This window comes from Myodes glareolus, chromosome 24 (genome assembly GCF_982192425.1).
Source record: "Myodes glareolus chromosome 24, mMyoGla1.1, whole genome shotgun sequence".
NCBI classification, from domain to species: Eukaryota; Metazoa; Chordata; class Mammalia; order Rodentia; family Cricetidae; genus Myodes; species Myodes glareolus.
In genome coordinates this window covers 32,364,931-32,379,167 of record NC_142049.1, presented here as the reverse complement: position 1 = coordinate 32,379,167, position 14,237 = coordinate 32,364,931, and the positions used below count along the sequence as shown (strand labels likewise).

Sequence of the window (14,237 nt, the reverse complement as noted above, 5' to 3'; positions counted from 1 at the left end):
TTTGCCACCTTCCCCAGGGAACCACATCAGCAGATGCACAGCTATGCATGGCAATATTAGATAACTCAGTTTCCATGAACTTTCTAGAATCTCTGTCCTCTCATGCACAGGGTTGATACCATAGGGCAGGCAAGTCTAGATTTGTACCAGGACCCTGAACATCAAATCTACAGCTCTTCCTCAGTCCAAGAGGACTGTCTCTGTCAAGGGAATGGGACTCCTGGATAAGAACATAGCTCTTATTAGGCAAGATATCTTCCTAGTTAAATGTGACCTGACCAAGGGCCAGGCCCACACCTTATTTAGACCAAAGTGGGGCCTGCTCAGTACAAGGCAGGCTGAGGACACTGAAAAGTTCTCTGAGCAAAGTGCTCAGAGAGGCCCTGAGACTAGAGATGTCTAGACTAGAGATGAGACTAGAGACTGGTGTGTGTGATGGCAACAATGGGAAAGACAAAGGCAGCCACTCCCTGCTCCCTCCCCACAACAGGAACAGCACATTCTGCCACTCCCATTGGGCCTATGTGGTGATATGCCCCTTTAATATCAGCGCTAGGAAGTGATAGCTATGAGTTCAAACCCAGCCCATTCTACATGGTGAGTTCTAGGATAGCCAGGGTTACCTGCCTCCAAAAACAAAGACTGCCAAGAAACAGACTTGGTCTTCTCTAGGGATGAGCTCCCTAAAGATTATCCAGTTCCAAACTGTCAGCCATATATATATGGCTGACATATTTATATACATATAAACAACACTAAGTGAACTCAGCAGGTGGTATCTATACATATCTATGTGTATTTGTAACAATAAAAAAGATAGGAGACCATGAATCTGAGGAGGAGCTGGAGGGAGGAGACAGGAGAAAATGATGTAAATGCAGTACTCATATGAAATTCTCAAAAATGTTAAAAATCTCAAAATAAAAGATTATTTAATTTTTTAAAATTTAAAAATTAAAAAAAACGTCTAGTCCGCTTCCCAGCAACTTCCTTGATTAAGTCTCACTTCTCAAAAGTTCCACAGCTTCTCAAAACTGCCATCTGGAAACCAAACATCCAATCACCTGAACTTGGGGGAAAAACTCACATACAAATCCTGGTGGGAAACCCCATTTTGCCTGTTAAATCACTTGCAAGCTTCTATAATCATTAAATATACTGAGACATGTGTTTTCCAATATGGCAGATGATAGTGCCATGGGTTATGGAATACTTGAAATGTAGCTGCCACCAATAGAATCACTATGTAATTCTAAAATGCACCTAGACTTTGAAGGCATCATAAACAACATAAAATGTCATATTCTTAATGATTATATACTTAAAATGATATTTTGATATGTTGAACTAAATGAAATTTGTTATTAAAACTCAAAACAAAACATTGACAATGTAATTACTTTATTATAATGAGCTTACAATTAAAAATTTTAGATTGGCTAGGTTAAGGTAGCCACTCAAATATTATACATCTCAAACTTTGTATCTCAGTAAACTTCTCTGTAAGATTCGACACTTTCATTATCAATTACATATTTATGGAGTTACTTGCCGCCACAAAAAGGAAAAAAACTATGGGGAAGTTGAAAACAGAAAGAAGGAAGGAGGGACAGAGACAGCTGACCTGAGCTTGTGGGAGCTCACAGATTCAGGACTGACAGCTAGGAAGCCAGTATGGGACCGACCGAGGCCCTCTGCATCTGGGTGACAGTTGTGTAGCTTGGTCTTCTGTAGGGTCCCTAGCAGTGGGAAGAGGACCTGGCCCTAATGCATGGGCTGGCTCTTTGGAACCTATTCCCTATGGTGGGATGCCTTGTTCAGCCTTGATGCAGCAAGGAAGAGCTTGGTCCTGCCTCAACTTGATATGCCATGCTTTGTTGATTCTCAGGGGAGACCTTTCCCCATCCGAATGGAGACAGAGGAGGAGTAGATGGAGTGGGTGGGATAGAAGGGAGATGGGGGGAGGGAATGGGAGTAGAGGAGGGAGGGGAAACTGAGGTTGGTTTGTAAAATAAATGTAAAATAATGAATAAATAAAAAAGAAGGAAGGAGGAAAGAAAGAATTCACTCTGTGGCTGGCATTACTCATAGGAAAATTAACATCACTGCATCCAACCCCACCCAGCCCCACCTGTACCCCACCCTCACCCCACCCTGAGGGCCACTATCAGTATTGGCACATAGTATCTCCCGGTATTAAAGTCCTACGATGTTCACTTCCAAATCCAACATTTCCACGTACTTTTTTCAACGTGTCTTTTTATTTTTAATTGACAAATAATAGTTGTACATCTTTTTGGAGGGTAGCCCCTTTCTGGCCTCTGAGACAACTGCACATGCATGCATGTGTTCTGTATGCTTGCCTGCATGCCTGCATGTACACAAAAATAAATCATTTTTAAAAAATAAATGACAGTTGTGCCGGAGGCAGGTAGGCAAATATGTTTGAAACAAGGCAACCCTGTGTGAGAAAGACCTTCAAAGAGCTACGGAAGCAGAGCCTGTCCAGGGAATGCCAAAAAGTGGGGGGAAATGTGTCTAAAGATGAGAAAGGAACAGTGGCAGTCATTTGTGCAGTAGAGAAAGACGCAGACCTTAGATGGTGCTATGCCCATGGTAGTCTTTGGTTACTGCCTATCTAGAGCTCACAGACCACAGTCAACACAAACCTGAGATGGTGCTATGCCCATGGTAGTCTTTGGTTACTGCCTATCTAGAGCTCACAGACCACAGTCAACACAAACCTGAGATGGTGCTATGCCCATGGTAGTCTTTGGTTACTGCCTATCTAGAGCTCACAGACCACAGTCAACACAAACCTGAGATGGTGCTATGCCCATGGTAGTCTTTGGTTACTGCCTATCTAGAGCTCACAGACCACAGTCAACACAAACCTGAGATGGTGCTATGCCCATGGTAGTCTTTGGTTACTGCCTATCTAGAGCTCACAGACCACAGTCAACACAAACCTGAGATGGTGCTATGCCCATGGTAGTCTTTGGTTACTGCCTATCTAGAGCTCACAGACCACAGTCAACACAAACCTGAGATGGTGCTATGCCCATGGTAGTCTTTGGTTACTGCCTATCTAGAGCTCACAGACCACAGTCAACACAAACCTGAGATGGTGCTATGCCCATGGTAGTCTTTGGTTACTGCCTATCTAGAGCTCACAGACCACAGTCAACACAAACCTGAGATGGTGCTATGCCCATGGTAGTCTTTGGTTACTGCCTATCTAGAGCTCACAGACCACAGTCAACACAAACCTGAGATGGTGCTATGCCCATGGTAGTCTTTGGTTACTGCCTATCTAGAGCTCACAGACCACAGTCAACACAAACCTGAGATGGTGCTATGCCCATGGTAGTCTTTGGTTACTGCCTATCTAGAGCTCACAGACCACAGTCAACACAAACCTGAGATGGTGCTATGCCCATGGTAGTCTTTGGTTACTGCCTATCTAGAGCTCACAGACCACAGTCAACACAAACCTGAGATGGTGCTATGCCCATGGTAGTCTTTGGTTACTGCCTATCTAGAGCTCACAGACCACAGTCAACACAAACCTGAGATGGTGCTATGCCCATGGTAGTCTTTGGTTACTGCCTATCTAGAGCTCACAGACCACAGTCAACACAAACCTGAGATGGTGCTATGCCCATGGTAGTCTTTGGTTACTGCCTATCTAGAGCTCACAGACCACAGTCAACACAAACCTGAGATGGTGCTATGCCCATGGTAGTCTTTGGTTACTGCCTATCTAGAGCTCACAGACCACAGTCAACACAAACCTGAGATGGTGCTATGCCCATGGTAGTCTTTGGTTACTGCCTATCTAGAGCTCACAGACCACAGTCAACACAAACCTGAGATGGTGCTATGCCCATGGTAGTCTTTGGTTACTGCCTATCTAGAGCTCACAGACCACAGTCAACACAAACCTGAGATGGTGCTATGCCCATGGTAGTCTTTGGTTACTGCCTATCTAGAGCTCACAGACCACAGTCAACACAAACCTGAGATGGTGCTATGCCCATGGTAGTCTTTGGTTACTGCCTATCTAGAGCTCACAGACCACAGTCAACACAAACCTGAGATGGTGCTATGCCCATGGTAGTCTTTGGTTACTGCCTATCTAGAGCTCACAGACCACAGTCAACACAAACCTGAGATGGTGCTATGCCCATGGTAGTCTTTGGTTACTGCCTATCTAGAGCTCACAGACCACAGTCAACACAAACCTGAGATGGTGCTATGCCCATGGTAGTCTTTGGTTACTGCCTATCTAGAGCTCACAGACCACAGTCAACTGCATCATACTCTAGAAGCCCCCAGTTCATCTTCAGGCTGGCCTGTTTCCTCTCTGCCTCATGCCCTCCATCGTGGGCCTCACCACCTTTACAAACACTTGCCTTGTCTCAAATGCACCGATGCCTGGGAAGAGCCTTCTGCCTGGCATGGCAACTCAGCTCCCTCCTTCACCCATCGGAACCTTTTCTGGCTACCTCCATCCACTCACACCACCATGAAGGCACATGTCGCACTGCTCTTGCCTGCTTTGTCTCCCCTTGTGTTGTGGACATGGTACATTATGTGCTATTTAATAGCTACCTCACTTCTTACTTCTCTACAGTAGATGCTCACAGATTGTAGGAACGTTTTTCTGCCGTGAATATTCCCAGCACTTGGGATGGATGGATGCATGCATGGATGCATGGATGATGGATGGATGCATGCATGGATACATGGATGGATGAAGGTGTGATTGGGCTGGGTGGTAAAGAGGTGAGTGGGTGGATAGAGAATGAAGAGATGGATGGATAAATAGGTGAATGAGTGAGTGGGTAGGTAGGTGGATGGATGGTAGGTAGATATCTGGGTAGATGGTATAAGGGTGGGTGGGTGCATGGATGGATGCATGGTAGAAAGGTGTAAGAGTGTTTTGATAGCTTGATGAATTCTCCTTTTCCCCCCTGCAGCCATGGCTGTAGCTTATCTCAATGCTCTTCTCATTGGTTAGGTCCCAGCCACCCACAGTATGTACTCAGTGATAGATGATTTTTCATTTTGATCCCTCGGCACCTAGCTCAATGGAGTCTTTCTCCTGGGAAACAAGGTCCATGTAATGCCCAGACATGTGCAGTGGTACCAAATGACACTGCTTCTCAGAGAGCTCAGATGCCCTATCCTAGAACTTCACCTATCATCTCTAGTGGGCCTTAGGGAAGCCAGAATCCTATTGGCCATGCAGATATGGGGCCCTCTATGAGGATATGTCACCAACTTGTCCCCATCTCTCTCACCCAACACAAGACCTATGGTGAGCACTTGGCCTCCCCAGGAAAACCTGCAGGAGATGGTAGGTGGCCTTAGGTCCCAGAGAGGCAGCCTTCACCCTTTACCTGCTGTTGTTGTATTAGAACAGGAAATACCATTTCATTCCCATATCTGAGCTGATGGGAAGCACAGTTACAGCATGGGGGTGGGGGAGGGCTGCAAGTCTGTGAAGAGACACAGCTGCCTGGCATGGTAGTTCCTTCCTGTGCGCCCATGTGGGAGGCCAGCCCGCTGGGCTGTGACCCTTTGACTTTCCTTAGGCTCCTCTCTTCCTCACCTCCCTTCCTTCTCTGTCCCTCATGGCCTTCTGGCTGCAGGAATGTGGGGCTTTCACGACCGGGACCTGGTTCTGCGGAAAGCTCTCTATACCATGATGAGGACCGGTGCTGAGCGAGAAGCCCTGAAGCGGAGGTGGAGGTGGCAGCAGACACAGCAGAACAAGGAGGTTTGTGCCCACCCCTGCCGGAGACAGGATCCACATCAGGAGCAGCCTCTGCCTGTGCTGCTGTATAGTCCAGGGGAGCCTTGTTGCAACAGTGCAGCCCAGGGGGACCACGGCACATTCCTACTTACACCCGCCATGCTGGTGTGCTTAGGAAAGAGCCTCCCTTCACTTTAACAGTGCCCCAGCACCGATCATGAATTATATAGTCATGCACTGATCTGAGAAGCCCTTGGCCCCTCGATCCAGAGGAAATCTCAGCAGCCCCTGGCCATGGTGACATTACCACTTTTCTCCACAAGAAAAATCTGCCTATATTGGGGGTAAAATGGGTTGGTGGCCCTTTGAACTGTGCCTTGGTCAGCCCCAACCAGGCTCACTCATTGTAACATGCACCCAGGAGTGGCCTTGATGATTAGAAACCCCCCCCAGCTTTGAAATCAAGGGCTGGATTATCTTAAAATACATAAGCGTAACCAGCAGCAGGGGACACTAACAGATGTGTCCAGCTGGGTCCTAGTGGGGCTCAGGTTCAGCTGGGTGGATCGGTACTGCTGCCTGGGTGGGAGGAGGGGGAGAAGGCAGGCAACAGCGACTGCCTCCTGAACCAGCTTCCCTTCGCGCCAGTCAGGGCTGGTGTACACTGAGGAGGAATGGGAGCGAGAGTGGACAGAGCTGCTAAAACTGGCCTCCAGCGAGCCTCGCACACACTTCAGCAAGAATGGCAGCGGCACGGGTGGTGGGTGAGTGCTGCCCTGGTCTCCATGGGTCTTCCGGAGCTCCTGGCCACTCGGGGCCTCAGAGAGCTTGGGGCGGAGGGTGAATGACCCTGCATGCCAGCCAGATAGCAGAAGACAGAAAGTGTATGTTATAAATGAGGCGACATGGGAGGGGAGGGGAGGCTGGACACATGCACCCAAGCTCTCTACACGTGAGTTCATGAGAGCTGCTCAGCCCTGTCTCCCTCAGGCTCCTCATACAACGCAAACAGTAGTAACTAGGGGACTCAGGGAATAGTCAGACCTGGAGGTGGTCTGTGACAGTAGTCATTGCCACGGCTGCCATTGCATACACGGGGCTGTGGAAACACCAGCTGCTTCTTGTAGAGTTTTTCTGTAACCGACTTAGTGTGTGGTTTCAAATCACACTGGAAGCAAGAAGTCATCAAACCACCCAGTGCTTCCCCAATGGACTCCATGACCACTATGTGTGTTCTTAGTGCAAAGGCCTGGCACACTGTGTGCACTCAAGGAAAGCTTGCTCCTACGGGCCAGCTCCAGCATTCCACTGTGGAATGAAAAGCAGTCTGGACCAACCAGGCACATCTGGCCGTGAAATTTCAGTAGATGCATTCTTTGATTTTTGCTCTTTTGTCCTGAAGGACAAGGTACCAGCCCAGAAAAGTTCTCTGCCAGAGCACGAAGAATAAATTCTGACACCAAGAACAGAGGTCTCCGTGTCTCCTGGCCAGTCTCAGGTGTGCAGGCCAGGAGAGCCTCCGGGCTCTCGACACCACCCCAGTGGGCCTGGAGTCCGCTCAAGCTAGGATGCATTCCAACATAGCCAGCATTGCCGTTCCGCGTCAGCCCTGATAGTCCAGCCTGTGGCCAGGCAGACGTATGTCTGCACAGTTGAAAACTGGTTCCTGAAAACCTAGCTGTTATCTGCTCCATGCCCTCCGAGTCCCAGGTGTTCCTTCCGGTCCAGTGTTTCTTTCACTGTTGAACTTCCCCCACTTGCCAAGGAGAAAACCAAATCTCTTCTGGGGAAGCACAGGTGGGAGAAAGGAGAATAACAGCGATCAGCATTGTTGTTCCATTGCTATCACAAGTGACCTGACGCTCGGCACTTCTGAAGGGAAAAAAGGCGCATTATATTGTTTGGGGAGTAAGAAAAAAAGTGCAGACAGTTTTTTAGTGCTTCTTATCTCAGTAGTTTGAATCTTCAGGTGTGGAGGCTACAGATACAGAGATCTATATGTTTTCATGGGGAAGGTGTAAATATATGTGCATTTTCGTGTGTACAGGCACATGGATGCACGGAGAAGCCCAAAATTAGTGTCTGGTGTCTCCCTCAGTCGCCCACTTCTTTGTTTATTGAGATACTTTCTCTCGCTGCACCTGGAGCTTACAAACTCGGCTAGCCTTAGCTGGCCCTGGGGATCGCACATCTGTGTCACAAGTGCTAGGATTACAGCAACCACCATGCCTGCCTGCTTTCATGCCTGGATTCTGAGGATCCTAACTCTAGCCCTCACAAGCGCAATCACCACACCCATCTGCTCATCCAGAACTATTTGGTTAAAGCAAAACACATTTTAGACATCATTCTTCTTCCACTCTCAAAAAAAAAAAACCTTCTATCTTTGAGCCATTCAGTGGACAAAGCAGGGTAGGGTGTCTTCAGTGGGTAGGGAAGGGAATGGGAGAGCACAAAGGACTGTAGCAAGTGCCAAGGACAGACAGGGTGCAAACTGAGGGTCTGAAGGTTGGCGCTATTGGGGATGGCAGCCAAGCTCACAGGCTTCAAATGAGTGAGAACGGTGGACTCATTCCAGGCAGCTTCCCACTGTACAGGAGGAAGCTATAAGAAGGATTAGACTGGAAGGGAGAGTCCTAGTGAACTTAGCGTGTCCCGTGGCCGCTGTGGCAGATGACTCACAGGCACATAGAGAGGACGGCAATGTGTGAATATGGTCCATCTTCTTGTGCCAGGGAACAAGGAAGTAACCCAAAAGAATGGCAAGGAGCTATCAGAAAAAAACATAGACCAAGCTGAAATAAGTGAAGAAGACCGAATTAAAGCTTATTTCAGCATCATAATATCACAAATGGATTATAAATCACTTAATAAAAGTATCAAACCAGAACTCCACAGTGCTATCAACAAGCTTGTGAAATAACAAGAGATGTGCAAGCGTCCCGAGTTCCCCTGTGGATTGTGTGTCAGTTACAGAGGTGACCTGAACAGCTCTGTGAGGGTGTGGCTGGAAGAAGAGCCAGTGACCTAGGCCCCACCAGTGGGAGGTCCACCTCCATATCCCACCACCTGAGTGGACACGCAAGGATGACTTGGCAAACCCTAGTCTAACATCATAGAGACTCAGGCTGAGAAAGTTCCAGAAGCCACCTGCCCTGTACTCCTCAGCATCTCAGAAGCACCATGGTTGTGGAAATACCAAGCAGCATTGCAGGCTAAAGAAGACTGAAGAGACCTAAGAGAAAGCAACTCACAACCCTGAGCCGGGTCTTACATCTTAAAGGTGTTGCCGGGACCACTGTGAGCAGGCCTGGTGGCTGGATGGTAGCTCTTCATTTTGGTGGCTGTGCCCTGATGTGTCAAAGGTGGCCGTGTAAACAAGAAGCGCTCTGACCCCTCCCAGAATAAAGACGTGGACGGCTAGAGAATAACTTACAGATGGTTCTGTGTGACGTTTTATGACTTCTGACCGCTGCCACATCTTCAAGTATCAAGTAAAGCTTGTTGGCCACAAAAGAAAAAGGCAAGAGAAAGGAAAGAAGGAAGGAGGGAGGGAGGGAAGGATGCGAGAGAAAGAGAAATCAAGAAATAAAGAAAAAGAAAGAAAGGAAGGAAGGGAAAGAAAGAAAGAAGGAAGGAAGGAAGGAAGGAAGGAAGAGAGAGAGAACAAGAAAGAATGAATCATAATGTAACATAGGATCTCCCCAAAGGCCTGGTGCATCTCTTAGGATTTACAGTCTTTGTTCTAGGAGTGATGGAGAGCACTCTGCACATGGAGCTCATTCCCAGCCATCCCTGCTCCCTTGCTGTCTTTGGGAAACTGATTCCAGGAGCCCTGGGATACTGAAAACCATAGAGTCTGTCGCCTCCTGCTATACACTGTCATCACATCTAGGAGAGTTACACAAGGTCCCACCATCTAAGAGCTCTGGCTCTCTCCCCTTGGAGGGAGGCCCTGTTATTGAGGGACATCTAGGTCACATCTTCTGCCCCAGTGTCTCACAGTCTAGATGACAGCGATTCTTGGGACCTACTCTACCCATGAAGCAAGGCAGAAGCTTGGACCCAGGCTGTGGAGGCTTAGTGTGCAGCTGTGCATTCAGCCTCCTCCTCCCCTCAGGGTAAGATTCAGGCAGCTTCTTCATGACCTCTTCCCAGGAACTGTTCCTGGAAGGTTCCTCGGATCCTAGTAAATAGGGGCCAGTGTTTGGGGGTGCTCAGTCCCTACTCAGAGTCCCTGCCTTTTCTGTTCCCCACTCCAGTCTAGTTTCATGACAAGATCACTTTGTTTTATTTCCTAGTGTGGACAACTCTGAGGATCCTGTATATGAAAGCCTGGAAGAGTTCCATGTCTTTGTCCTAGCCCACATACTGCGGAGACCCATTGTGGTGGTGGCAGACACCATGCTAAGAGACTCTGGTGGTGAAGGTAGGATCCTCAAGGAGCTGAATTTAGCGGTGGTCCAGAAAAGGTGACATCTACCTGTACATAGGCAGAGTCATCATGTCGCTTTAAGACATACACAAAGATAGCATTTCATGCATTTCTTCTTCCTCCAGCACAGCACTGATCACCTGCCCTGCATGACACCAGCAGGAGACTATGAGAAATCTGGCCAAGCACCACAGACTGCACAGATCCCTATGAAAGCCCCAGGCCCTGCTCCAGGCCCTCTGCAGGATAGCGTATTAGAGAGGAAAGGAAGGAGGGCAGGGTGTGGAGGCTCTGAAGGGTGGTGAAGAGTCAGGGACTACAGGGGTAGCCAAGCTGCTGCTGTCTGGCCACTGAGAGCCTCGCCCATGCATGACCTCTTAGATGACCCCTCCCTCAGCACTTGATACAGTCTCCCCCCAGATAGATAAGTGCGCTGAAACCCCAAGTAAGGCTGGACAATATCCCCATCCAGGTTGAGCCAGAGACAGGGCGTAGACCCTCACATGTCATCCCTAAGCCTGAAGCTCCTGCCAGCCCAAGGAGCTGTAGTAAGGATGACTGAAACTCCACAGAGCTGGCCATGCAAGACCCAGGAGAGCTGTCACCAGGCCCCTGCCCCCCTCAGCAGACCCCACTCCCAGCACTTTCCCCAGTGTGGTTCATTTCCCGTTCTCCCTGGTGGCACCAGTGCAATCCAGTTCACTCTTGCTGCCATGTTTCCTTGTTTGTCACTTGTAAAGACAGCATTGTCCACATCTCTTCACTGCGGCAGGCCAGTGAAGAGACCCTGTGACATTTCACTCAGCTTCACTTACATGTAAATCCATCCCATAATAGAAGTCATGCATGTCCTGGAGCCCTGATGGCCAGGCACCAGTCTTCATGCCAGAGAAAGACCAACATGGCCATGGCTGCTCTGAGGGCAAGGGCTAGCAGAACGTGCATCCGTGCATCCTGCCCAGCTCCCTTTGCCTGCTGCCAAGCACCAGAGCCAGCAGCCCTCTGGTCCACGTCCCTTCTCCTTATTACAGCCCTCAAACAGGATGTTTATGTGGACAGAATCATCCTGCCCAGTACAGACTGAGTGAAGGTGGAGCGGGGGGATGACTGAGAGATCCTCAGAGACCACTCTAAAGGCCTCTGTGCTCCACACTAAGGAGGGTGCAATTCCCACCCAGAGGCCAAAGGCAATGTTCTTCATGATCAAACCCTAGCTGCTAGGCTCAGGGGTTGGCCCAGTGGGTAGACTGCTTGCCTGGCATGCATGAAGCCCTGGTTCCATTTCAGCAGTGCATAAAATGGGCATGGTGGTACATGCCTGTAATTCCAGCACTCAGGGAGTCAAGGGAATTGGAAGTTCAAGGTCATCCTCAGCTATGAATGTAGTAAGTCAGGTCTATATGAGACCCTGTTTTAGTGGGGGAAAAAAAGAAAAGAATCAGCTACTGCTTGGGGCTGGTGTTCAAAGAAGTGGTTTTCAGGCTTCTCTTCCCTTGTTCTCCATGAGAACATGAACAGGATGGTATCTCACCACACAAAGATAGCGTCTCCGCTTCTCATGTTCCACCTGATCAGTACCAGAGCACTCTGGCTGCTCCCTTCTGTTCCGTAGAAGTTGTTTTTAATATACACCAGGCACACACAGGAAATGTAGATCCTGCCTGCGTGTGAACATTTCAGTGACACCAGAAGAGAAAGGACAGCATAGACTTCTAGACAAGCTAGCGGGTGATACGTCTGACCATCTTGGGCAATGGTCTTAGCCCTGACCCTGGTGCTCTTCTGTCTATGGTGTGGCCCTCAGTAGCAGGCTACCCAGGCAGATCACCATGGAAACCTTCAGTCCTGGCCCTGAACACTAATTCTGTTCCCCTATTCCCTCTCCCTGCATCAACCCACTCCTCCCTTTCCCACTCTTGCCCTCCAACTCTCCCCGTGTCTGTGTCCACAGCATTTGCACCCATCCCATTTGGAGGGATCTACCTGCCCTTGGAGGTGCCTCCCAACAGGTGCCACTGTTCGCCCCTGGTTCTGGCCTATGACCAAGCGCACTTCTCGGCCCTTGTGTCCATGGAACAGAGAGACCAACAGAGAGAACAAGGTTTGTCCAGCTCCTGAGACATAAAGGGGTAAGGTGGGGTGGAGGAGGGTATGTGTGGACAACCGCCTAGAGCACATGCACACACAAGGAGCAGCCATGGTTTCTGCATGTGTGTTGACTGACAGTAGTGGCATTAGAGGTAATGGCCACCTAAACCACTTCAGAAATTAGTGATGATGCTACTGCCTGTACTTAGCTGTTGGTTTCTATCACAGGCATATGTAAATTTTCTATATTTTAATTAATTTAAACTGACACATGTATGTATGTCAGTGTACATACTGTGAAGTACACTAGTCAGGGAAAACATATCTATGTCCTCTGCCATTACTTCTGATGTTGAAAATGTTCAAAATCCTCACTTCTTCTAGCCTTTGAAATACACGTTGTCTGTGCCCTTAGAGGGGTTTTTAACTGTAAAACTAATTATTGCTGATGTTCTGTGTGGATTTATAGATGGATGTTGGAAAACAAAATCCCTTCAGGGCAAGTGTTGGCGAGCTGTGGCCCACCACTTAGCTTGCAGATAGTTTTAGTGGCACACAGCCAGACTCACTGCCTGACATTTTTCCTGTGGCTGCTATGCAATGGGGCTGCAGCGTGTGTGTGTGGCCTGCTGGCCTCCGACATTAATTTGTTGGCACTGTTCATGAAAGGCTTGCCCACTCCTGCTGTGCACTCGTAAGCTTTTGACCCAAAAAGTCAACACTTTATCTGTGGATCATGATAGCCAGGTTTCCTGCAAGAAGCCATCTCAGTGCTGATGGGCTGATGGGACCAGCGCCACCTGCTGCCCGGTGCACAGTTGCAGCGGGCAGTAAGACAGGTGGGCCTGATTCACTGATGGCAAAGAGGACTTTGTTGCGCTCTGAGTTAGCTGTGATGGATATGTGAGTGTCTGGGTTTTAGTATTGCCACTGTTATTTGCAGTACAGAATGAGATTTTCCTCAGGAGACTGAAGGCCAGGGAAATAGCATGTGTTCTAGGGTTTGAGCCCTTGAATGTGGTTCTAGGAAACCCCAAGTGGTTGGTTCAGGGCTCCCACAAGCCAGAAGTTGGGGGTAACCATCCTGACTCTTCACACTGAGTGTATCAGTGCCTCCCCATCCTGCCCGCTCCTGTGGACAGCTGGCAAGGTAGGACACAGACAGAGCCCTACCTCCTCCAGCCTCTATAAAGCACCCCTTCCACATGTGTTCCTGGCCTGATAGCCAGTCAGAGAGTCCACAGGTCTGTGGGATGGACTCTGAATGATGCAGGGTGTAGAAAGATCCCCAGCCCCCTTCCCAAAAGCCAAATCATAGTGCAGCTCACATGCTGATGTAACTAGGAGTGGGTCCAGGCAGCCCAGGTAACAGAATACTGTTCCTCACTCCTCCTCATAACTCACCCACTACCCCTGACCACCAGAAGAGGCACTCCAGCATCAGAGCCTGGGGTGAGCATGCTTTTCCCTCATCTCTCTGCTTCCAGCGGTGCCTGCCTCCTTCCCCAGGGTTTTGTTTGGCTTCTGTTTTGGCATGGTCTGAAATGAGGCCTTCCTGTGTTGTCCAGAATGACCTCCAAAGTCCTGGACTCAAGGGGTCTTCCTGCATCAGCTTTCCAAGTTACCGAAACCATATGCACATGAAGGCCACCACCTTTAATACTGTAGCACTTGCTACACGCTGTGACTTGGGCCAGGGCTGGGACTCTTGACAAGAGTCCCACAAGCCCCTGAGGTCAACATCAAGTTCCCAGTCTCAGGTCCCCCAGGAGGTCTTCCAGAAGTCTCTGTGGTAACTGTAAAGCTCTCCCTAGAGAAACAATAGCTGTGGAAGGTACTATCACATCCCTCTAGGGAATATGGCAGCGTACAGGTTTCACCCTGGGGGACAAGCTTTTCTCAAAGTCTGGGTTCTGACCCCAGAGCACAGTAAGATTAACTCTTGGCTTCTGT

General features: G+C 49.0%; 1 protein-coding gene across 3 annotated transcripts in view; it reads left to right on the top strand.

Moving 5' to 3' along the window:
- Positions 1-14,237, top strand: part of Otud7a (OTU deubiquitinase 7A) — a 298,648-nt gene that overhangs the window by 264,026 nt on the left and 20,385 nt on the right. For all 3 annotated transcript variants that reach the window (XM_085682681.2, XM_085682680.2, XM_085682678.2), the window contains 4 exons: positions 5,658-5,785; positions 6,410-6,525; positions 10,063-10,190; positions 12,148-12,297. In XM_085682681.2, coding sequence (XP_085538807.1) covers positions 5,658-5,785; positions 6,410-6,525; positions 10,063-10,190; positions 12,148-12,297 — 522 coding nt within the window. The remainder of the gene's footprint in view (positions 1-5,657; positions 5,786-6,409; positions 6,526-10,062; positions 10,191-12,147; positions 12,298-14,237) is intronic.